The 26,471-nt window shown below is 37.4% G+C and overlaps 1 protein-coding gene across 1 annotated transcript in view; it reads left to right on the top strand.

Annotated features, from left to right (window-relative positions):
• HIKESHI (heat shock protein nuclear import factor hikeshi) overlaps positions 1-25,831 on the top strand; it is a 41,673-nt gene extending 15,842 nt beyond the window's left edge. Inside the window, exons 3-5 of the mRNA XM_010356023.2 lie at positions 17,225-17,376; positions 24,432-24,550; positions 25,484-25,831. Of these exons, the coding sequence (XP_010354325.1) occupies positions 17,225-17,376; positions 24,432-24,550; positions 25,484-25,538 (326 nt within the window). The 3' untranslated portion in view covers positions 25,539-25,831. The remainder of the gene's footprint in view (positions 1-17,224; positions 17,377-24,431; positions 24,551-25,483) is intronic.
• Positions 25,832-26,471: the final 640 nt, after the last annotated feature.

The following is a 26,471-nucleotide window of genomic DNA, read 5'->3' as shown; positions in this document are numbered from 1 at the left end:
TTCAAAAATGAGTTGATTCCCTAGCATCCTTCAAAGCTACTTAAAACAATTTTTAAAAGAATTATGAATCATGGATATATGTGAATCCACTGGACCCAATTTTAATTTTTGAGTTTCTTTTTTAAGCAGGCTTTTATCCTGTGTTAAGAAATCTTGTAAATAACAAAGAGGGCTGGGCATGGTGGCTCACGCCTGTAATCCCAGCACTTTGGGAGGCTGAGGCAGGTGGATCACTTGAGGTCAGGAGTTTCAGACCAGCCTGGCCAACGTGGCGAAACCCTGTCTACTAAAAATACAATAATTAGCTGGGCATGCTGGCAGGCGCCTGTAATCCCAGCTACTTGGGAGGCTGAGGCAGGAGAATTGTTTGAACCTAGGAGGCTGAGGTTGGAATGAGCTGAGATTGTGCCATTGCACTCCAGCCTGGGTGACAACAGTGAAACTCTTGTCTCAAGAAAACAAAGAAAATGTATTTTTTAATAACAAACAGATTATAGTAGCTTTATTGATGTATAATTGACACACAGTTAATTGCACATATTTGAAGTGGTTTGACAAATTTTGATATATCTACACTTGTGAAACTGTCACCACAATCAATGAATGGACCTGTTTCCACCACCTTTTCTCCACTGTAGGCAACTCCTGATGTACTTTATGTCACTATAAAATAGTTTGCATTTTCTAGAGTTTTATATAGATGAAGTCATACAGTATGCACTCTTTTTTTTTTTTTTTGTCTGGCTTTTTTTACTCAGAATAATTATTTTTACAGTCATTCATGTTATGTGGATCCTTTGATTGTGGTGTTCATTTTTTTCACTTTTTTTTTTTTTTTTTTGAGACAGAGTCTCATGCTGTTGCCCAGGTTGGAGTGCAATGGTGTGATCTCAGCTCACTGCAACCTCTGCCTCCTGGGTTCAAGTGATTCTCCTGCCTCACCCTCTTAAGTAGCTGGGATTACAGGCGTGCACCACCATGCCTGGCTAATTTTTGTATTTTTAGTAGAGACGGGGTTTTACCATGTTGGCCAGGCTGGTCTCGAACTCCTGACTTCGTGATACACCCACCTTGGCCTCCCAAACTGCTGAGATTATATAGGTGTGAGCCACCGCACCCGGCCCATTTTCTTCACTTTTATGTGGTGTTCATTTCTTTTTATTGCTGGGTAGTATTCCATTGTATGGATATGCCACAATTTGTTTAGCTGTTTGCCTGCTGATGAACATTTGGGTTGTTACTAGTTTTGGGCTCATAAAAATAAAACTGCTGTGAACAGTTGTCTGTACATCTTTGTATGGACCTGTGCTTTCATTTCTCTTGGGTTAATATCTAGGAATAGAACGGCTGCATCCTATGGTAATTAAATGTTTTACCTTTTAAGAAATTGCCAAACTATGTTCCAACATGGTTGTTTTGTTTTACATTTCTTTTTTTTTTTTTTTTTTTTTTTTTTTTTTTTGAGACCACATATCACTCTGTCGCCCAGACCGAAGTGCAGTGGTATGATCTTGGCTTACCGCAACCTCTGCCTCCCAGGTTCAAGTGATTCTCCTGCCTCAGCTTCCTGAGTAGTTGGAATTACTGGCACTTGCCATTACGCCCGGCTAATTTTTGTATTTTTAGTAGAGATGGGGTTTCACCATGTTGGCCAGGCTGGTCTCGAACTCCTGACCTCAGGTGATCAGCCTGCCTCAGCCTCCCAAAGTACTGGGATTACAGACATGAGTCTCCACGTCTGGCCTTGTTTTACATTTCAACCAACAGTGTATGAAAGTTCCAATTCTTCCATGTTCTCATTAACACTTGGTATGGTCAGTTTTGACCATTCTAATAGGGGTGGTAGTATGACCTTGTCATTTTAATTTGCATTTTTCTAATGACCAGTGATATTGAGCAGTTTTTTTTTTTTTTCTTTTTGAGACCAAGTCTCACTCTGTCACCCAGGCTGGAGTGCAGTGGCACCATTCCAGCTCACTGCAACCTTCATCTCCCGAGTTCAAGCAATTCTCCTGCCTTAGCCTCCTGAGTAACTGGGATTACAGGTGAGCACTGCCACACCCAGCTGATTTTTATATATTTTTTTAGTAGAGATGGGGTTTTACCATGCTGGCTAGGCTGGTCTCGAACTCCTGACTTCAAGTGATACACCCACCCAGCCTCCCAGAGTGCTGGGATTACAGGTGTGAGCCACCATGCCTGGCCTCCGAGCATTTTTTAGTGTTGTTATTTGCTATTTATATATCTTTTCTGGTTAATATCCAAATCATTTGCATGTTTTTAATTGGGTTGTTTTCTTAAAGTTGTTTTGAGAGATCTATATGTCTGTGTGTGTGTATGTATATATGTGTATGTGTATATGTGTGTGTATGTATATATGTACATGTGTATATTATAGTGTGTGTATATATATACTTGATATAAGTTCCTTATCAGATATGTGATTTGAAAATATTTTTTTCCCAGTCTTTGGCTGGTCTTTTCTCTAACAGTGCCCATCCCTTCTGACAGTGTTTTTTGTACAGAAGTTTTAGATTTTGATGAAGTCTAATTTTTCAGTTTGTTCTTTTCTGGGTTGTGCTTTTGATGTAAGAAATCTTTGCCTAACCCAAGGTTGCAAAGATTTTCTCCCAGAGGTTTTAGTTATATTATTTTATATTTATAACTGAGATCCAATTTGAATTAAATTTAATATTTATTGCAAGGTATCTGTCAAAAAAAAATTTTTTTTGGCAAATGGATATTTAGTGGTTCCAACATTTGTTGAAAAGACAAAATCATGAACATATTTTTCTGCATCCATCATCAAGCATGTTCTCTTGATACTCACTTGGAAGCTCTCAACTGCTTGTTTTAAAGTACAATATAGGCTGGACACGGTGACTCATGCCTGTAATCCTAGCACTTAAGGAGGCCAGGGCAGGTGGATCATTTGAATTCAGGAGTTCAAGACCAGCCTGGGCAATATAACAAAACCCTATCTCTACAAAAATTCATAAATCAGCTGGCTGTGGTGGCTCACGCCTCTGGTCCCAGCTACTTGGGAGACTGAGGCCTCAGGAGAACTGCTTGAGCCCAGGAGGCAGAGGTTGCAGTGATCTGTGATCACACCATTGCACTCCAGCCTGGGGGACAGAGCAAGACTCTGTCTTAAAAAAAAGTCAAATATAAATATATGAGTATTTATGTATTGATTTTAAAAGGAAATAAATAAATGTAAATACTTTTATAGCTTTTTTAACAATTAAACATGATACCAGTTGGAAAACATGAAAGATTAAATGGATACTTATATCTATTTATAATAATAATCATAAACAATAGAGTAGGAGAAGCAAGCTAATTTGTACCCAGAGTACATTGCATTGATTAAGGTGAAATTGATCACCAGCCACTAGACCAGGACAAAGTGGTTGTTTTTGGAGACATACCAATTAAATTGTCAATTTAATTGCCCCCATCTTTCCCTGTTCTTGCCACAGTTATGCCAATGTTTTGAGTTTGGAATGGGACAAAGTATTTCTTTTTGGTTATTCCCTACAGGAGATGCTTAGGGAACAGTGAAAAGTGTTCTATCCTTTTTGTACTGTATTTGGCTTTCTTTTCTCTTGTGACACCTAAGAGATTGGAGAGGCACTTTAGGATCGTAAGAACCCAGACATTTCCTTATTGTATTATTTCATCCAATTTGGAGAAAATTCAATAAAAATGAGTTAATCCAATTACTGCATCTGAAACTTTAATAGTTTCTCAGTTACGGCCGGGCGCGGTGGCTCAAGCCTGTAATCCCAGCACTTTGGGAGGCCGAGACGGGTGGATCATGAGGTCAGGAGATCGAGACCATCCTGCCTAACACGATGAAACCCCGTCTCTACTAAAAATACAAAAAACTAGCCGGGCGAGGTGGCGGGCGCCTGTAGTCCCAGCTACTTGGGAGGCTGAGGCAGGAGAATGGCGGGAACCTGGGAGGCGGAGCTTGCAGTGAGCTGAGATCGCGCCACTGCACTCCAGCCCGGGCGACAGAGCGAGACTCCGTCTCAAAAAAAAAAAAATATATAGTTTCTCAGTTACATATGTTTTCTGTTGTAGAGTTAAACAGTCTAAAACCCAATCCCAGGGTAATGCTTGATCCAGTAGGGGAAGATGGATTTATTTTCATTATGATAATACTAGTTCTTTTATTGTCTGCTTTTTATTTTATTTTTACTTTTATTTTTATTTATTTTTTTAAGAGACGGGGTCTCACTATGTTGCCCAGGCTGGAGTACAGTGGCTGTTTACAGATATGATCCCACTATTGATCAGCACAAAGTTTTGAACCTGCTCCATTCCGAACTGGGCTGTTTCATCCCTTCTTAGGCAGCCTGATGGTCTTTCATTCCTAGGAGGTCACCATATTGCTACCGAACTTAGTGTGGACACCCGACCAGCATAGTGCACTACAACCTAGAACTCCTGGGCTTAATCAGTACTGCCACCTCAGCTTCCCAAGTAGGTAGGACCGCAGATGGACGCCAACATGTCTGGCCCACTGGCTTTTTAAAAAATAAATTGTTTGTCATCATTTCCATTATAACAAGACTATTCATAGTTTTATTCATGAAAACAAATTTTCAAGGCCATATTTGTGATGATAAAGCATAATGCTTTATTAGAGAAAAATAAAGCAATTTAGTATATTTAGAGACTTAGTGCATACCAACATTAAACAATGATAAAATGCTGTTAAAATGTTTTGAGTGGTTCTTTACTAGTTGTTTGGAAAACTTTTTGAATGTTTAAACTATCAGAATTCTTAATTTATATATAAAAGATTAGACCTAGTATTCATAGTAGGAAATGGTGTATCATTAAAATATAAGAATAGGTTAATTTGTAATAGGTTTGTATTTTTCAGCCTTTCAGGTGCCCTTTCAAGCTTGTGGGTTTAAGTTTGATTATATTGGGAAAACCTAGCTAACTAGCACATTAGGGTTAGGGAGAGGCTTGCTGAAGTAACTTCAGGCACTTGATTGAACTGAGAATTTATTATGTAACAAGTCTAGCAGAATTTTATAGGAGCTGGAGGGTAGAGAGTTACTCAAGTGAAACAAATTTCATGTTAAAAAATTTGGAGCCAGGCGTGGTGGCTCACGCCTGTAATTCCAGCACTTTGGGAGGTTGAGGTGGATGGATCACTTGTGCCAAGGCGTTCCAGACCAGCCTGCCTAACACAGTGAGAATCCATGTCTACAAAAAATAAAAAAACTATCCAGGCATGGTGGTACGTGCCTATAGTCCCACTACTTGGGAGGCTGAGGTGGAAGGATCACTTGAGCCTAGGAGGATGAAGCTGCAGTGAGCCAAGATCGCACCACTGTACTTCAGCCTAGGTGACAGAGTGAGACCCTGTCTCAAAAAAAAAAAAAAAGAAAAGAAAAATGTTGGCAGTGCTTATGATTCTGTACTGAATGATGTGAACAGATTTCTTAACTTCACACAGAACAGTTTTGGTTGGGGAGGTCAAGAGAGCTCTGTTGGGAGAATTACATGTATTTGTAGGGTGTCTTAAAGCCAGTTACTGTGAGTTTTGTTTTGCTTGAGGGATGATTCTTTGTAACTCCTGGGTTCTGAAAAGGAGTTATGTGATAAATTGTGATAAATACATTTTACTGTGATGCTGGAACAATCTGTGGGTGATGGTTAAGAACTCAGGTAGGACTAAATTTGAAAACATAAAATAAATGCTTTGATACTAAGAAACAAGAAACTTTTTTTTTTTTCCTTTGAACATGGGATAAGAAATCCTAAAATAACAAAAAAGTGGCACATGTGACCTGGTGCAGTGGCTCACACCTGTAATCTGCACTTTGGGAGGCCTAGGCAGGTGGAACACGAGGTCAGGGGTTCGAGACTGGCCTGGCCAATGTGGTGAAACCCCATCTCTACTAAAAATACAAAAATTAGCTGGGTATGGTGGTGTGCGCCTGTAGTCCCAGCTACTCAGGAGGCTGAAGCAGGAGAATGGCTTGAACCCGGGAGGCAGAGATTGCTGTTAGCCGAGGTGGCGCCACTGTACTCCAGCCTGAGCAACAGAGCGAGACTCCGTCTCAGAAAAAAAAAAAAAAAAAAGACACGTGCTTAGTAGATAAGGTTTGGTAGTTGGAAAATTTGGGAAGGTTTAAAGAGGTTCCTTATAGTTTTGGCTTTAGATGCTGGTTTTGGTCTCTGTAATGTGGAGGGGACATTTAACTAAAAGCTTCAGGCCGGGCGCTATGGCTCATACCTGTAATCCCAGCACTTTGGGAGGCTGAGGCGGGCAGATCACTTGAGGTCAGGAGTTCAAGAGTAGCCTGGCCAACATGGCGAAACCCTGTCTCTACTAAAAATACAAAAATTAGCCAAGCACCACGTGGTGGTTGTAATCCCAGCTACTCTCGAGGTTGAGGCAGGAGAATCACTTGAACCCAGGTGGCGGAGGTTGCAGTGAGCCAAGATTGTGCCACCACACTCCAGCTTGGGCGTCAGAGGGAGACTCCATCTCAAAATAATAAGTAAGTAAATAAAAAATAAAAAGTGGGAATCTGCAGGTACTATAATATATGTGGCTATAAGGTATTTTGTTACATTATGTAACTATCCATTTACATTGTGAAAGCTTGGGAAGTTACTTTAGGCCTTTCTGTTAACTAAATTACAGAAAGAAAAAAGTATCTGTTTATGTAGTTAAGACGTTGTTGTGTTCTCATTCATCAGGTAATTATTGAACATCTACCTACTTTCAGCATCTGCATGTGTGTGTGAATATTAAATATCACACCAAGACATTGTTCAGAGGAGACAGAATAGTGAGGTGAGATAAATGAGAATGTCTCTGTGGAAGATTAGACTGGAGCATGAACTTGAACTATGAGTAAGATTTGGATGGGATGGAAGTGGGTGGATGGGAATCACATTTGGAGATGATTAAATTCATAAAACTGGTAATATACGTGCATCTTCAAGTGACAGTGAGGAGGAGACTTTTAAGTGTGGCATGATAGGTTCCTGTTTGGGTGGAGTGAAAGGTAAGGTTTTAAAGTAAATTGGGACTGTTGTATGGATTGTCATGCTATGTGGGGTTTAAATTTTTTCTTGTAAGCAAGTGTTTGCGCAAGATCTTAATATAGTGTTTTAGAGGTGGGCATGTTGGCGTGTGCCTGTAGTCCTAACTACTCAGGAAGCTGAGGTGGGAGGATTGCTTGAGCCTAGGAGTTTGAGACTGGCGTGAGTCAACATAGTGAGATCTCGTCTCTAAAACCAAACCAAAACAAAACAAAATGGTATTTTGGGAAAATAATTGTCTGGAATGGCTTGGAGAATCTTATTAAGACTAGAGGCAGAGAAACCAATTAGGAAGGTTTCATAATGATTGAAAAATGAATGAAAGGGTAGCATATATTGAATATCTGCTGTGTGTAATGCAGTGTGCTAGGTTTTCATATGTATTATATATTATCTTTCACAGCAACCTTAAGAGGTTGGTGTTAATAAGCCTCTGGTTTTCAAGACACTGAATTTCAGTGAAGTTAATTTTTTTTGCTCAAAGAGTCTGCTAACTTTTAGTGGGTATGCATTGATCTACTTCTTTCAAACAGGTACATGTTATATGGCAATACTGTACTTTAATTCCCTATTAATGAAAATCTGGGTTTCCATTTTTTAATTATTTTACTAGTAATGCTACGATAAATATTCTTACACATATCTTTGTACATAGTTTCTAGTACTGTATTTCTGTGGAAGAAATTCCTAGAAGTGGAACTGAGTTCCTGGATTAAAATGGCCTTTAAAACAAATGATATAGGAGGAAGTATCCTGAATGGGTAATGGATCATGATTGTCGTGACAGTTTTAGAATCTTAGTTAAAGGTACAGTGTACTTGGTACTACATGAAAAACGAATAGAGCATATCCCTGCCAAGTATAACATAAAGCCATGAAATACTAGAACGAAAGGCCCTAAAATAATTTAATTCCTTATTTTTATTGTTAAGGCTCTTGAAATCTAGAAAGTTTTTAGTGTTCCTGAAATAGAGCAGGGATTAGGATCTAGATACTCAGATTTTTCATTTACTATTCTAAGTGTAGTGTTTTCCTTTCCTAAAGTAAATTTAAGGAGAAAACAACATTTACATTTCTTTTCTTTCTTTTTTTGAGACGGAGTCTCACTTTGTCACCCAGGCTGGAGTGCAATGGCGCGATCTCAGCTCACTACAACCTCCACCTCCCCGGTTCAAGTGATTCTTGTGCCTCAGCCTCCTGAGTAGCTGGGACTACAGGCACGTGCCACCACACCCAGCTAATTTTTTTTTTTTTTTTTTTTTGAGAGGAAGTTTTGTTCTGTTGCCCAGGCTGGAGTGCAATGGCGTGATCTCAGCTCACTGCAACCTCTGCCTCCCAAGTTCAAGCAATTTTCTGCCTCAGCCTCCTGAGTAGCTGGGATTATAGGTACCTGCCACCACGCCCAGCTAATTTTTGTCTTTTTAGTAGAGATGGGGTTTCACCATCTTGGCCAGGCTGGTTTGAACTCCTGACCTCATGATCCACCTGCTTCGGCCTCCCAAAGTGCTGGGATTACGGGCGTGAGCCACCGCACCTGACCCTATTTTGTATTTTTAGTAGAGACAAGGTTTCACCATATTGGCCAGGCTGGTCTTGAACTCCTGGTCTTGAGTAATCCACCTGCCTTGGCCTCCCAAATTGCTGGGATTACAGGCATGAGCCACTGCACTCAGCCCCACGTTTCTTTCCATTGTGTTTGTGTGTGTGTGTGCATGTGCGCACGCCTCACATGCTTGTAAGTGCTGTTTTCTGCCATTTTTACTTAATATTACCTCATAATGGGTTATGAAATTTTGATGGATTCCAAAAGTATTAAATGTTTAGTTACCCTTTCTTTTCCTCTGCTCCTTTCCTATTAACCAAGTAAAGTGATAAACAGGTACATTCTTATGTTTAGATGAGTTAAGATGGGAAAAGAAGATAAAATTTTTATCTTTATTTAAAAGGAAAACATGATGAGTTACAAAAAAAAAAAAAAAGATTTCAGAAACAGTGATCTGGAGGATATAGTCCACCCACTTTTTTTCCTATTTGTTTTACATTGGTAATCTAGAATTATATTTTGTTGGTAAGGTATGGTTTAATTACCCATTCCTTGTTGGGCATTTTGGCTTTTTTTCCAAATCTCAAAACATTTTAAATTTCCAATTACTTGTTGATAGTATTATAGAGGTACAATTGGTTTTGGATATTGGCTTTGTATCCTGAAGGATGAAGGAAAGGGTATAATATATACCGAATATCTTGTTAAACTCCCTAATTAGCTCTAGTAGCTTTAGGATTTTCTCTACAGATGATCGTGTCTATGAAAAAAACTTTTTACTTCTCTCTTTTCAATTTTTATGCCTTTGATTTATTTTCTTTTTTTTTTTTTTTTTTTTTTTTTTTTTTTGCCTTATGGTGTTGTCTAGGCCTTCAAACACCATTTTGAATAGAAGTGGTAAGAGTGCAATGAAATAAAATTAAATGCATAACAATGGTTTTTCTCTTCCTCTGCTTTCTGAGTTTGTATAAATTGATGAATTTTCTTTTACCAATATGAAATGTCCTTTATCTCCAGTAATAATACTGTCTCAAAGTCTGCTTCATCTAAAATTTACAGCTTCTCCAGCTTTCTTACAGTGTTTACATACTATATTTTTTCTTTTAACATAAATTTCCTTTATAACATACTTTCACCTTTTACTTTTAATGTAAATCTCTGTCTCTTAAATAGCATGTAGTTTCATGCTGCCCTTTTTTTTTTTAAATTTATTCTTACAGTCTCTGCTTTTTAAGTAGGGTGTTTAGTCCATTAATATGTACAGTTATTTATATGGTTAGGTTTATATTTTTATCTTGCTGGTTTTTTTTTTTTTTCTTCCCTTTTTTGGCATTCTTTTGGATTGAGTGTTTTTTAGCCCATTAATCTTTGGTTCTTTAGCTGTATACCTTTGCATTCATTTTTTAGTGGTTCCTCTAGGGATTACAATATACACTGTTAACTTTTCTTGGTGTTCCAAGAATTAATATTACAGAAATAAACTTTTATATTTGAGAACTATGAAACCAGACTTGGTAATTTTTGTAGGGTCTCGTCTCCTACAAGCAAGTTTTCCTTGTTTGTCACCCCACTTAGTGAAGTTCTGAATATAATGACAAAAACTCTAGGGCAAAAATCTTGGTGACTTATTTTGAATTAAAGCTATTCATCTTCATTCTCATCATATTTGTACCAAAATTCAACATCGCAGCCCTTGATAGCATGCAAGGGAGTTAGATAACAGGAAGCCAAAAGCTCTATTTAGATACTCTGCATATTTTCTTCAAAGTCTAGAATTTGTACATCCTTCAGAGTTGGATAACAAGAAGCAAAAAGGATCATTTACTCACTTTTATTTTGATTTAATCTGGTCCAGAGAAGGATTTCATGATCAGGTCCAGGTTGTCCTGAGAATTTTCTCAATGGACTACATAAGTCTCCTCAGTGAATTTCTTTGGCTAGCCTTAGCCTGCTTTTCTGACAAATTAGAAATCACATGTACCTAAAGTATTTTTTTCTAATTCTATATTTGTACTGTCAGTACTTTTAGAAATTTTTTTTCTTAAAATACCTTACCAAAGTTCTGAAAGTAGTTTCTAGCCTTAGTATCATAAATTGTCAGATGCATAAGAAAACTTGATAGTCTTTTCAGTATTCAGATAGAGGGTCAACTGACTATTGGTTTCCAGTTATAACAACATAAACATCTGTTAAAACCTGTAACACCTATGAACAGTGATATGCTACATTATGGATCTCAGTGATACTCATTACTGGTTGTATAATCTTGATCAAGACCTTTAATTACAGAGGACAATTCAGGTAAAATGGAGATAATAACTGCAGTGCAAGTTTTTTTAATTAGGGGTAATGTACACAAATGCATAGTAGTACCTTGTACACAGTTGGTACTCAATAAATTGTTATTATATCTATGTGAAATCATAGAATGTCAGCACTAGAAAGGATGTTAGAAATTACCCAGATAGGGCCGGATGCAGTGGCTTACGCCTGTAATCCCAGCACTTTAGGAGGCCAAGGCGGGCAGATCACTTGAGGTCAGGAGCTCGAGACCAGCCTGGCCAACATGGTGAAACCCTGTCTCTACTAAAAATACAAAAATTCACTGGGGGTGGTGGCACACACCTCTAATTTCAGCTACTCAGGAAGATGAGGCAGGAGTATCACTTGAACCTGAGAGGCAGAGGTTGCAGCGAGCTAAGATTGTGCCACAGCACTCCAGCCTGGGCAACAAAGCTAGACTTTGTCTCAAAAGGAAAATAAATTACCCAGATAATGAAACCAGTTCAGAATGGTTAAGTGACTGTTACTGCCCTCCCTCCCCTGCCACATAAGGGGGTAAGCTCTTTGAGAATAGGGATGTTTTATCTTTTATTTTGTGCTTTATAGAGCACAGTGATGGACTTTAGATACTTGCTTCATTAAGTACATTTCAGACATACTACAATGTCAGATAAATTATATTTTTATTTGATTTAAAATTATTGATAAACCTTTGAGAGTCACATAGCTCTAAGAATATACATTAGTGAAAATGTAATTTCAGGCTTGTCTAGTTATTAATAGAAATGAAGCAAGGAGTTTTAGAAATATATATTTCTAAATTTGTATATTCAATACTAGGAATGCTTTCAAGCAGGCATATTTAAGTTGTTTCTGTGTACAGTTTTTTAGCTATGTCATCATAGTCAAATGCTACTGCATGGTGAATTCCTTCCTTTTGCCATAACTGTTTTTTTTAGTCCTCATCTGTTTGCTGCTATGCACACTTACAAACATCTCAACCAGTGGACTTACTTTTAATTTTTTAATTTCCCTTTTGAGCATTTTTACCCATTAGAAGGATTGGTACTTCATGAGTTTTATTCTTTTGTAGAGGTCTTCTAAAGAACAGAGAGGAAAAAAAAAAAATAAAGAATAGAGACAAAATTTACTTACATGTTTTTTAATAGAATAAAACTCATTTTATCTTGCAATTACCATATGGACCACTTTGTAAATCTAAGAAGCATTTGGGGATATTACTGGTCTTGTTTTACCTATATATTGAAGCATTTTGTTATTTCATCCAGGAAATTATTGTATTGGTACTCATCAAAACTATATTTACAAAAAGGGGGCTAAAATAAGAAAAATGTTGGAATTAGCTAGAGTAGAAGTTGACAAACTTTTTTGTGAAGGGTCAGTTAGAAAATGTTGTAGGCATTGTGGGCTACATATGATCTCTGTGGCATATTCTTCTTTTTTTTTTTTTTTTTTTTGAGACGGAGTCTCGCTCTGTCGCCCAGGCTGGAGTGCAGTGGCCGAATCTCAGCTCACTGCAAGCTCCGCCTCCCGGGTTTACGCCATTCTCCTGCCTCAGCCTCCCAAGTAGCTGGGACTACAGGCGCTCGCCACCTTGCCCGGCTAATTTATTTTTTATTTTTTTAGTAGAGACGGGGTTTCACCGGGTTAGCCAGAATGGTCTCGATCTCCTGACCTCGTGATCCGCCCGTCTCAGCCTCCCAAAGTGCTGGGATTAAAGGCTTGAGCCACCACGCCCGGCCAGCATATTCTTCTTAAACAACCTTTAAATATTCAAAAACCATTCTTAGCTCCCACATCATACAAAATAGGTTGTGGGACCAATTTGGCCTGTGGACCTTGGTTTGTCATTGCATTAACCTACAATTTTCATATTGCATTGCCCAAAATATTATGCCATCTTTTAAGTCATATAAAAGGAGACTGGAGACACCATCTTTATGGTCTCTTTTTAGCTTCTATTGAACAGAATGTAAATTCATACTTTTAAATATTTTGGTCATAATGGCAAAGAGAAGAAAATTGACAGAGGAAGAAGTTTCACAATTATTAGACAAATCAGAAAATGAATACAAAAAGGTAAATTCTTTACTGATGACGATGGTAAAGTGGATCATATAAGCAAAAATACCTACTATGAATCTTCAAATAAGATCTCATCATCTGAGTTTTCTCAACTAAAACTTTGATGATTGAACAGTGTATTTTTAAGGATCAAGAGAACATATGAGGCCGGGTGTGGTGGCTCATGCCTGTAATCCCTGCACTTTGGGAGGCCGAGATGGGTGGATCACTTGAGGTCAGGAGTTCCAGATTGGCCTGGCCAACATGGTGAAACCCTGTCTCCACCAAAAATTTGAAAATTAGCTGGGCGTAGTAGCACAGGCCTGTAATCCCAGCTACTCAGGAGGCTGAGGCATGAGAATTGCTTGAACCCAGGAGGTGGAGGTTGCAGTGAGCCCAGATCATCCCACTGCACTCTAGCCTGGGCAACAGAGCGAGACCCTGTCTCAAAAAAGAAAAGGAAAAAAGAAAAGAAAATATGGTATTCTACTCAGTCATTTAAGAGGAAGGAATTTCTCACAATATTTTGTCATGGACAAGTAGTGAAGGATGTGTTCTGCTGTTCTTTTATCTCTTATATTTGTGCTCCAAAATAGACTGGCTATGGTTTTATAAGTAGACAAATGCTGAAAGTAGGGGTGTGTACAAAAGTGATTGGAAGGAAATAGGTGTCAAAATGAAAAATCATTGGCTTGATTATTCTAAATAATGGTTATAAATCTAAAAATATTTTGCAAAATATAGATCAGAGGATAGCCATCCTTACTTCAACAAATTGTGAGCCATTAAAGGTTTTAAAACTTCAAGCTTTCAGGTATTATGTTTTGGCAATGTAGATGCCAAAAAAAAGAACAAGATACAACCAAAAGCTATAATTTATTAGATATCTGACTTATAACATTTATAAAATGGATGTGTTCCATAAGATGGATGTATTCCATGTTTATCCATGATGGGTGATGGGGCAGTTGTATTCATAGGACATAGCCCATTTCGGCTATATCTTAAAAACAAGGAAAATGTGGAATGACTATCTGGATTTGCTGTATTTAAATACTTAGAAAAAAATCTAATAATGTTTTCCACTATTTCCTGATTCTTCTCAACATTCTCTAAAATATGTGTGTGTGTGTGTAAAGGTTCCGTTAGATGCAAATAACAAATGATGATGACTGCTTTTCCTTATATACTGAGAGTAAAGAACTAGCTCCCTGTAGGATTTTTTTCCTCTGAGTTGTGTTTTGTCTTAGGCTCTTGATTTACATGGAGGAGGGATGCTTTGAGAAAGAGTCTTAAAAAAATTAGCTGCTGCATTTACTGTTACAGTGTTTTAAAGAACTTGATCTAATTTACATTTGTTTTTTATATTAAGACTAGGTCATATAATTTACTTGCTCTTCTGTTTTTGTATTATGATTTATAATTTATTATTTTTGCATTTATTTGATAATGATATGCTTTGATAATGATATGCTTTCTGGATTTTAGCATAATTCTAGATTTTAAATAAATCAAATGGTAGAGTAAGGAGCTCCAGAAAATCCAGTCTTCCATAAAAGCAACAACAACACTGTCAGAAGATCATAGCTCACTGTAGCCTTAATCTCCTAGGCCTAAGCGATCCTCCCACCTCAGCCTCCCTAGTAGCTAGGACCACAAGCATGCAGCACCTCGCCTGGCTAAGTTTTAAATTTTTGTAGAGATGGGGTCTCCCCATGTTGCCCAGGCTGTTCTCAAACTTCTGGGCTCAATTGATCCTCCTGCCTCAGCCTCTGAAAGTATTGGGATTACAGGATATAAGCAGCTGTGTCTGACCCAGAATCAACTTTTTGGAACTCTGGTAACTCACCAAAAGTTTGTAGCAATCAGGGGAACACTTAAGAAAATACACTGAATCTCAGTAAGAACAGTGAGCTTTGTGGCATTTGCCTACCCTGGTCCCATCTGCTTCTCAGCTCAGTGGTAGCCTTGAAAATAACAGTCTCCATTCCTGGTACTGATACAGGGAGTGGGATAGACCTAATTCAGAAAGAATTGTAATTAACTTGTTCTCATCTATCTGGTGGCTTGCTAGAAGACTGTTTTTAAAAAAAGAGGTCTGCCTTTATGTCACCTAACATGGAACTCTTTTGATGGAAAAGTAACTACCTTGGAGGTGTTTGTTAAAAGTATTTACAGACATATGTTTAGTTACTGTTGCCTGAGGCAAAGGAATACAGTTGGAGCAAACCAAAACTAATCAGAAAGGTTGGGAATGAGATGCTTTGGGGAATAACGGCTTTGAAATTCTCTGACATATTCTTGGGAATCTTGAAGGGTACATGCATGCCCAGAGCTTTGTGCATGCTCAGGAAAGACCCGAGAAGACCCAGAGCTCTCTCGCTGGCTCACTTTAAGTCTCTGCACAAGCAGGAAGTGAAGACTAAGGTGGAGTTATAAACTGCCTGGGTTAATATTGAAGGCATGTCCCAACACGCAGAGCCCATGTGCAAAGACTGGCAGAATTTTTTGGTTGCGGAGGTTTAAGGAAATTTCTTTCTAATCACCAGCAGACTACTAACTAATGGAACAGAGAGTTCACTGGCCACACATGACAAAGAAACAGACTTTACAAAATTAGTTCAGATAAGTCATTAAATGAGGAAACAACTACAACAAACAGCAATGACAAACCCCTAGAAGGGGGAAACATCTGATTTATAGAGTTGTCACACTGTAATATTCGAAATGTCCAGTTTTCTACAAAAAATAATGAAACATACAAATAAACAAAGTAAGGCTCTTATACAGAAGAAACGAACAGAAACTGCCCCCAAGGAAGCACAAAGACTTTAAGTAAGCTGTCTTTATTATGCTCAAATTGCTAAAGGAAACCAGGAGAATGATACATCATCAAATAGAGACTATCAATATAGAAATTATAAAAAGGAACTAAACAGAGTTTATAGCTGAAAAGTACAGTAACTGAAAGGTTCACTAAAGGTTTAGATAGCAGAATTGAGTAGACAGAAGAATCAGTGATTTTGAAGGTAAATTAATTGAAATATCCAATTTGAAGAGCAGACCCTTAGAGACCTGTGAGACACTGTCAAGTGCACCAACATGCACACCAACACAGTGTAATGACAGTAACATAAGGAAAGGCGAGAGAGCTGGAAAGAACATTTGCTATGGTGTGAATGTTTGTGTTTTTTTATATGATGTCTTTTAAATTTATATGATGAAATCCTAACCCCCAAGGTATTGGGAGATAGGGACCTGGGTGGTGACTGGGTCATGGGAGTAGAGCCCTCATGAATGGGATTAGCACTCTTAGAGTAATAAGATCACTTGCCCTTCTACCATGTGAGAACACAGTGAGAAGGCAGTCTCTGTGAACCAGAAAATGGGCTTTCACCAGATAGCAAGTCTGTTGGTTCCTTGATCTTGGACTTCCCAACCTCCAGAACTGTGAGAAATAAATTTCTGTTGTTTATAAGATACCCAGTTTATGGTGTTTTGTTATAGCAGCCTGAAGAGACTAAAACAATATTTAAATAAATAATGCTCAGAAACTTCTCAAATTTGAGGAAAAACATTAACCACATTTAAGAAGCTCAAGAAACTCCAAGTAGGATAAGCTATACCAAGACACATGATAATCAAATTGTCAAAAGGCAAAGAGAGAATGTTGAAAGCATCAAGAGAAGTAACTCATCACATACAAGGATCCTTGATAAGATTAATAGCTGATTTCTCATCAGGGACTCCATAGTCTTCTAGAGGGTAGTGGATTGGCATATTCAGAGTTCTGAAAGGAAAAAAAAAAAGCCATCAACCAGGAATTATATATTCAGCAAAACTGTCTTTAGAGATGAAGGAGAAATACTTTCCCAGATAAACAAAAACTAAGTTATTGCTGGCAGACCTGCTCTATAAAAAATGCTAAAGGGAGGCTTCTCTATCTAATTATTTATTTTTTCCCACACTCTGTTACTATCTGTGTCTAGCTGCAGTAGTTTCAATACATTTTAGAATGACCGCTATTTTTCTGGTGGGAAACTTTTAGTTCTTTTATTCTTTGTTAATATGCTAAAAATTAGCCTTTTGCATTTATCTAAAAAGAGACAAACTTGGACATAAGAAAACTTTTTCATGTATATAAATCAGAGGTTCTTTACAAATTTACAAAGGAAATTGTGTGACTACAAGTTAAATTTGAAGTGTGTGGCATATGTTAATTTCTTGCAGGAGAAGGAAGCCAACATCCTTTTGGAGCCATGAATATTGTCCGAACTCCATCTGTTGCTCAGATTGGAATATCAGTGGAATTATTGGACAGTATGGCTCAGCAGACTCCTGTAGGTAATGCTGCTGTATCCTCAGTTGACTCATTCACTCAGGTAATGCAACACACATTTCATTCTTTACCTCCCTCCTCCACCGCTTTATTAAGGTATAATATACAAGTTAAAATCATATATAGCGTATGGTATACAATGTGATGTTTTTGATACATGTTTACATTTTGTTTTGTTTTGTTTTGTTTTGTTTTTGAGAGATAGAGTCTTGCTCTGTTGCCCAGGCTGGAGTGCAGAGGTGCAATCTCGGCTGACTGCCATCTCTGCCTCCTGGGTTCAAGCGATTCTCCCGCGTCAGTCTCCTGAGTAGCTGGGACTACAGGCACATACCACCACACCTGGCTAAGTGTGTTTTTTGTATTTTTTTTTTTTTAGTAGAGACAGGGTATTGCCATGTTGGCCAGGCTGGTCTTGAACTCCAGACCTCAGGTGATCTGCCTGCCTCGGCCTCCCAAAGTGCTGGGAATACAGGTGTGAGCCACCACACCTGGCCTATATTTTGAAATAAAATCAAGCTACTTAACATGTCTGTTACCTCACACAGTCATTTTTTTGTAGAGAACACTTAAGATCTAATCTCTTAGCAAATTACAAGTATACAATACGTTATTAGTAACTGTACTCTCCATGCTGTACAATAAACTTTCAGAATTTATTCATCCTGTTGAGCTGAAACTTTGTGCCCTTTGACCAACATGTCCTCATTTTCCTTTCCCCTCCACTCTTCAACCCCTGGCAACCACCATTCTACTCTCTGCTTCTGTAAGTTCAACTTTTAGATTCCACATATAAGTGAGATCATGCTATTTGTCTTTCTGTTCTTGACTTATTAGCCTGTTGTCAAGAAGAAAAATTGATGATGTAGCAGAGCAGGGAGAATTACTAAAGCAGTGTCCTTGAGTAGAAAATAGCAGCATATATGGAGGTGTTCACTTTAGACGGGATAATGGATATATGGGTACAGATTCAGATATGGTAGATGTGGTGATGAGAACTTGTGCAGGCTGTCTCCTGATTTCTTCTTCTTGCTTAGTGAAGTAGAAAGGAAGATCATCAGCTAAGATTGAGGTAGTAGAAATTGAAATAAAAAAAGACTGTTAAATGAGTCTTCTAGTAGAAGAGGAGTGAATGGATTAGGGAAACCATATGTGTTTGCCTGGCAGTACCAGAGGAGCACTTCTGAAGGTTGTGGTTGTGAATTTAAAGGTAGATTTGTCACATCTTTGAAAATGGACTAAATTGAGAATGACAGACTCTGGGTCTCAAAAATGTTTTTTTCCCCATAATTTTACAAATAAACTGCTGTGCTGAAAACAAACTATAAAACAATCATAGTATCCTGTGTAGACAATATTTAAAAAGTGTCTGGAAAATACACATTAAAATGTTATCCCTGGAGAAGGGTAAGAAGACTTTTTTATTGTACATGTTTATAAATTATTTGAGTTTTTAAAATAAAACTATAGTTTTAATTAAATGTATTATGAAGTATTTTAAATACAGAGAAAACAGAGTGATGTATATATTCCACAAATAGTTATCATGTAACTACTCTGTGCCAGGCATGCCTTTTTTTTTTTGAGACAGAGTCTCACTCTGTCACCCACCCAGGCTGGAATGCAGTGGCGCGATCTTGGCTTATTGCAAGCTCCGCCTCCCAGGTTCACGCCATTCTCCTGCCTCAGCTGCCGAGATAGCTGGGACTACAGGTGCCGGCCACCACGCCTGGCTAATTTTTTTTGTATTTTTTAGTAGAGATGGGGTTTCACTGTGTTAGTCAGGATGGTCTTGATCTCCTGACCTTGTGATCCACCCGCTTTGGCCTCCTAAAGTGCTGGGATTACAGGCGTGAGCCACTGTGCCTGGTCTGTACCAGGCATTTCTAAGCACACATAGATACAAATACGTCCACAAAATAGAGTAATACCTGTCTTTACAGAGCTCTCTTTATAGTGGGGTATACATTAAGAATTCCATTGTCTTCTCCCTGGATTTAACTGTTATATTTTTGTCTTATTTGCCACTAATTTTTAAAAAAGAAATTAAGACATTATAGGTATAGCCCACTGCTGCCTGCTTCTCTTGCTTTTACCTAACATTTTATATCTTTCCTATTCATATTTTAGTACTTAAAACATTCCTGTATATCCACAAAATATATATAGTACTATCTGTATGTGTTTAAACATGTTTCTAATTTAATTACTTAGTTACTCCAAAGTTTTAGGAGTATTACATGTATTTGGTTTAAATAGTCAAGTAGTTGTTTTTTTTTTTTTTAATTTAAGTTCTAGGGTACATGTGCACAACGTGCAGGTTTGTTACATAGGTATACATGTCCCACGTTGGTTTGCTGCACCCGTTGACTCGTCATTTACATTGGGCATTTCTCCTAACGCTATATCCCTCCCCTTGCCCCCTACCCCACGACAGGCCCCCCACTGCATGTGTGATGCTCCCCGCCCTGTGTCCAAGTGTTCTTATTGTTCAATTCCCACCTATGAGTGAGAACATGTGGAGTTTGGTTTTCTGTCCTTTTGACAGTTTGCTCAGAATGATGGTTTCCAGCTTCATCCAAGTCCCTGCAAAGGACATGAACTCATCCTTTTTTATGGCTACATAGTATTCCATGGTGTGTATGTGCCACATTTTCTTAATCCAGTCTATCATTGATGGACATTTGGGTTTTTTCCAAGTCTTTGCTATTGTGAATAGTGCCGCATTAAACATACGTGTGCATGTGTCTTTATAGCAGCATGATTTATAATCCTTTGGGTATATACCCAGTAATGGGATGGCTGGGTCAAATGGTATTTCTAGTTCTAGATCCTTGAGGAATCGCCACACTGTCCTCCACAATGGTTGGACTAGTTTATACGCCCACCAACAGTGTAAAAACATTCCTATTTCTCCACATCCTCTCCAGCATCTTGTTTCCTGACTTTTTAATGATCACCATTCTAACTGGTGTGAGATGGTATCTCATTGTGGTTTTGATTTGCATTTCTCTGATGGCCAGTGATGATGAGCATTTTTTCCTGCGTCTGTTGGCTGCATAAATGTCTTCTTTTGAGAATTGTCTGTTCATATCCTTTGCCCACTTTTTTATGGGGTTGTTTGATTTTTTTCTTGTAAATTTGTTTAAGTTCTATGTAGATTCTGGATATTAGTCAAATGGTTTTTTTGAGACGGAGTTTCACTCTGTTGCCTAGGCTGTAGTGCAATGGTGCGGTCTCGGCTCCTGCAACCTCTGCCTCCCGGGTTCAAGTGATTCTCCTGTCTCAGCCTCCCGAGCAGCTGGGATTACAGGCGTGTGCCACCAGGCCTGGCTAATTTTTGTATTTTTAGTAGAGATGGGATTTCACCATGTTGGTCAGGCTGGTCTCAAACTCCTGACCTCTTGATCCACCCACCTTGGCCTCCCAAAGTGTTGGGATTACAGGCGTGAGCCACTGCACCCGGCCTCAAATAGTTTTATATGTGAAATAGCTGTCCTCTGTTATGACTCTTACATTGTGCTTCTATTCTGCTTCTTAGAAGCTATGATCTTCAACTGCCCTCCCTTTTTTAACCTATTTTTTCTAGTGTCTGTTATTTCCATGTATCAGAAAAAACTTTGCTTAATCTATCAGTTTTTCTGTTATAGATGTTTTCTATTTATTTACTAATACAAGACATGATGAAACTCTCACTTCCCTGCTTCCCAACATGTACACACTTCTTTTCTCCCCACCTTATCAGTATACATTTTTGTTAAATCAGTATTAAAAGTTTATTATGAGAAGGTAAATATTTTTCAGAACTGAGCTATGTGTGGTACAACGATTAAATTTCTTGTATAACTTTTCATTTTTCCTCATTTTTCATTTTCCTCTTTTTTTTCCTTTGCATAGATTTCTGTTTCCACTTCTAATTTATGCTCAAACTCTACTAAGTGTAAATTCACATTCGATTTATTTAAACATAGCAGTTTCAGATTGGTCTTGGAAACATTCCACTTGGAATTCTCTTTTTTTTTTTTCTGAGACAAGGTCTCACTCTGTCGACTAGGCTGGAGTGCAGTGGTGCGATCACAGCTCACTCACTGCAGCCTCAAACTCCTGGGTTCAAGCAATCTTCCCACGAGTAGCTGGGACTACAGGCAAGCATCACCAAACCCACAGTTAATTTTTTGTAGAGATGGGGCCTCATTATGTTGCCCAGGCTTGTCCTTTCTTTTTTGTTCTACTGTTGACTGACTATTCTCTGGACCTGTCGAATAGCCATAGACAAGGTATTATTTCCTTTCACCATTACTACAGAAATTCTTTTTGTTTCTCTTTTGTGTTGAATCCTTTGTTTTCTGGTTCCTCTGTTGTTTCCTTCTTGTTGATTTGTTCTTTTGTTTGTTTTAAAAATGAATATAAATAGTATTATTCTGTACAACTTGCTGTTCACTCAACATTATTTTAAAGATTTATCTATGTTGATATATGGAACAGACTTTGTTTTGATTGCTTCGTAGTGTGCCATTGTATAAATGAGCCACAGTTTTTTTCATTTCCTTTTCCATATATTCTCACTAACATTTATCAGACCTTTAAAATTTTGCCAAACTGATGAGTGAAAATTAGAATATCATATTTAGTTTGTATTTCTTGATTACTGGTGATATTGAGCATCTTTGCACACTTTTGGACTGTGTTTGTGCTTCCTTTTATAGGAATTGACTTTATATATTTTGTCCAATTTTCTGTTGTATTGCTTTTGGCACTTTTTAAATTTAGTCTTTTGGGAAAAGAACTTAAGATGCCTTTATGTGTTCTGGACAATAATCCTTTGTAAATACATTGCATTTTTCTCCTTCTAGCATGGTGCGTGTCTTTTAATATTGCTTATAGTGACTTTTACATACAGATATACTATATTTGTATATAGATAAATGTATTGTTTCTTTTATGATTTGTGGGTTTGTGAGTTTTTTAATGTTTGAGAAATCCTTTTCTACCCTGATATGTAAAGATAGAAAGATGTTCTCTTCTCTGTCTCTCTCCCCCCCTTTTGTGTATGTCTGTGTGTATGTGTGTGTGGATGTATGTGTGTGTGTGTGTAGAGATGGGGGTCTTGCTATGTTGCCCAGGCTGGTCTTGAACTCCTAGCCTCAAGCAGAGCCTAAGATGTTCTCTTATAGTTCTTAAAGCCTTAGGTTTACTTTTTGAATATGTTTGTGTGCAGTATGGTAAGGGAATTAAGTTTATTTTTCCCCTTATGGAAAGTTAGTCCTAGCCCCATTAATTGAGTAATTAGTCCCTTTTTTTTTTTTTTTTTTTTTTTTTTTTACCATGAGTAATAGCATCTTTGTCATATATGCTTAGGTTTATTTCTTGGCTCTGTCTTTTATTCCAATTAGTTTATTTGCCTGTCTCTTTGCCAGTAGGGCAAGTTCCTCCTCATAGTCATCAAAATAGGTATAGGTATTCTTCATAATAATTGTATCAGCTTGTTGAGTTTCATGAAATAGTATTAGCTTGTCAAGTTTCATGACGAACCTTGTTGGAATTTTGTTAGTAATAACATTGGATATATAAGTTTAATTTTGGGAGAATTGGCCAGCCACTTTTACCACATTGTCTTCCCATTTGTGACATGTTATATCTTTCCATTGAACATGGTATATCTTTCCATTGAATATGGTATATATAGGTCCTTTTGTTTTCTTTTCTGTCAGTAGTCTTTGTATTTTCCACAAAAATCTTATTAGTTTGTCTTAGCATTTTTTTCTAAGTATTGGAGAAAAAGCTTTGTTTATATTCTGAATGGAATCTTTTTAAAGTTACACTTAAAAATTATTGTCACTGGTGTGGAGGACTGCTCCTGATTTTTTTTTTTTTTTCCTAATATTGATCTTTTAGTTGTGACTTGAGTCTGGGCACAGTGGCACATGCCTGTAACTCCAGCTCTTTGGGAGGCTGAGTTGAGAGGATTGCTTGAGCCTAGAATTTTGAGACCAGCCTGGATAACACAGTGAGACCCTGTCTTTATAAAAAGATAAAAAATTACCCAGGCATGGTGGTGTATGCTTATAGTCTCAGCTACTTGGGAGGCTGAGGCAGAAGGATCACTTGAGCCTGGGAGGTCAAGGCTGCAGTGAGCCATGATTGTGCCACTGCATTCCAGCCTGGTGACAGAGTGGGATCTTCTCTCAAAAAATCAGGTGCCGTCACAGTAGAGTCTCTTGGATTATACTGCCTTCATATTATTAAACAACCAAATGAAAAAACCTAATAAGACCACTTCTCTTGTGTAGAGAAGGGATAGCATGGCTGATTTTGTATTTTTGAGAAAGTGATGCTGGAAAGATTATTTTTGAGTGAGTAAAAGGTAGTATTGCCTTCAGAAGTTCAGTTACTTTTAGGGTTAGTGCTTAAGCCCATTTGATTCTCAGGAAATATGAATCCATTTACTTCTAGCTTCTACCAAGGAGACTTGGAGTATGTTAGTGAATTTGATCATTTTATAGTCAAGGAAAAGAAACAGATTAGGAAACAGAGGAAACAGAATAGTGCTGCCTTCATCTTCTTTCCAGCAATGGAAATAACCAGTTGCTACTTTATAATATGAAAACTTTTATCTTTCTGGCAGGTAAAAGACTTCTTAGAGATGGTTACTATTTTATATGAGAAAATAGGTTGATTTGAGGAGAGACAGTTGAGGAGGGACATAGTGGATGCAGACGTGGAGATGAAAGAAAATATTTTGAAGAAAAAAATTTTTTTTCCCCAAAGTGAGTAGCATTGTCACAATGTCATTGTATGTATGATTACTCTTAACATTCTTTTTTATTCATTTATTTAATTTTTTTTTTTTGAGACAGGGCCTTGCTATGTTGCACAGGCTGGTCTCGAACGCCTGGCCTCAAGTGATTCTCCTGCCTCAGCCTCCCAAAGTTTTGGGATTACAGGCATGAGCCACTGCACCCAGCCAGCTTTCAGCATTAGACTGTCTTAGAACTGACACTCCTTATAAACAAGTTAATGTGAGAACATTTTTAATTTAAAAATATTGAGTTCTAAATGAAGTATTTAGTACAATCCATTAATCTATTATTAACTTTTCAGTTCACACAAAAGATGTTGGACAATTTCTACAATTTTGCTTCATCATTTGCTGTCTCTCAGGCCCAGATGACACCAAGCCCATCTGAAATGTTCATTCCAGCAAATGTTGTTCTGAAATGGTATGAGGTATTTTCTGTCTCTAATATTAAGGCTTTTTGTAACTGAATATCTATTTTGCCTGTGAATATATTCCTTTTTTGACATTTAAACATACTCTTTTATTGTGAACATCAGCACTGCATGCCATTGAAGTATGTACTATAGAGATGTGATGAGAAACAGTTCTTACCCTAAATATTTTGTTATGAATTTATAAAGACAGGAAAATAAATATAATTGCCTATGTTTTAGGGACCACTATTAAAGCTTATAAATATTTGCATATTTTCACTGAGAAGTACCATCTATGAGACTTGAAATATCAATCAAAACATTTTTTCTGCTGTTTTGAAGATCTTGATCTGTAGTAAACATGTACCTTTAGGGTACAAGAGTAGTTTATACTGCACCCTGAACATGAATGGCTAATGAATCTATTTTCCAACTTTCCTGTGTTTTATAGATATTTCTTTTCACTTTGAGTATCCTAGTGATGGGAGGATGCCTAGGAAGAGTTTGTTGAGAAGTGGTACCATGGTGTAGCATGGACAGCATTGGAATGCACTAGGTTTGAATTTTGGCATAATGTAGCTATGTGACCCCGAGCAAATTTCTCTCATCTGCTCATGTATGGAATGAGGAAATAGGAGTTCAATTTGATTTTTTTCCTTAGGTCCCTTCTAGCTCTTAAATTTGCAGAAGATAAACAATTACTAAAATTTCTTATGATTTGTGCTCTCTGATAAAAGCTAATCAAAACTGCTCTGATATTTAAATTCTTATGCTTGCCATCTTTTTATAAGAATAATTACATTTCCAGATTACCTATTTAGTTTTTTTATAGCTTTTTAGAAATGACATGTAAAACTGTTTTGGATAAGTCATTTGACAGTTAATGAAAGATCCTATTTTAATTTTCTTGTGAATGTAAATATATGTGTTTTCTTTTCTAGGTATGAAAACTTTCAAAGACGACTAGCACAGAACCCTCTCTTTTGGAAAACATAATTTGAATAAAATAATTTTTAATGGATTCTGAAATTTGTCATGTTTTGAAGATAACTGACTCTATCTGAAAGTATGAAGTCAAAGGATCATGAAACCTAAGTGTAAAAACTGCTTAGTGACTGAAGCCTAATTAAAAACCTTTATTAAAAATTAAAAACATTGAAAAATGAAAATATGTTCATCATTAAAGACTTTTTTCCCCCTTAAGCTTAAAATACTATTCAGGGGCAAAACATTTTGTTTTGGCTATGATTCATTTTTTTACTTAAAAATAAAGCTTATATCCAACAGTAGTGTGCCAAGTACCATTGCATGTGTAATTCATTTATTGAAAAACAGTGGTTTGCTGGAGTAGTTAACTTTTCAATTACCTATCTCAAAATTTGGGAGACTTGAAAAACATATGAAATATACATTTTTAAATATGGAAAAATTATTTTCAGAGATTATTTCCTAAGATTGTCAGTTTTTCCAATTAATACAGGTTGGCTGTCACTTTTTATATCTGCAGATTCATATGTGTTTAATAAAATTGCCATACTGGTGAGCTTTTATTTAATACTGATTGGTAGGCATTTATGTGTAGAATATAGGATTCTTCTTGTTAATGGATGGTTAGTAGTTCATTTTTTGTTGATTACAACAATACCCAAAACTGGGTAATTTATTGACTTAATTTTTTTTTTTTTTAGATGAGGTTTTGCTCTCTTGTCCCAACTGGAGTGCAGTGGCGTGATCACAGCTTATTCCAGCCATGACCTCCTGGGCTCAAGTGCTCATCCTGCTTCAGCTTTCCATGTAGCTGGGACCGCAGATGTGCACCCCCACACCCAGCTAATTTTTTTGATGTTTTTTGTAGAGACATGGTCTTACTGTGTTGCCCAGACTAGGCTCGAACTCCTGGGCTCAAGCAGTCCTCCCACTTCAGCCTCC

The sequence above is a fragment of the Rhinopithecus roxellana genome, chromosome 15 (genome assembly GCF_007565055.1).
Source record: "Rhinopithecus roxellana isolate Shanxi Qingling chromosome 15, ASM756505v1, whole genome shotgun sequence".
Lineage (NCBI taxonomy): Eukaryota > Metazoa > Chordata > Mammalia > Primates > Cercopithecidae > Rhinopithecus > Rhinopithecus roxellana.
Note: the sequence above shows the minus strand (reverse complement) of the source record. Positions and strands in the feature narration are given on the sequence as shown.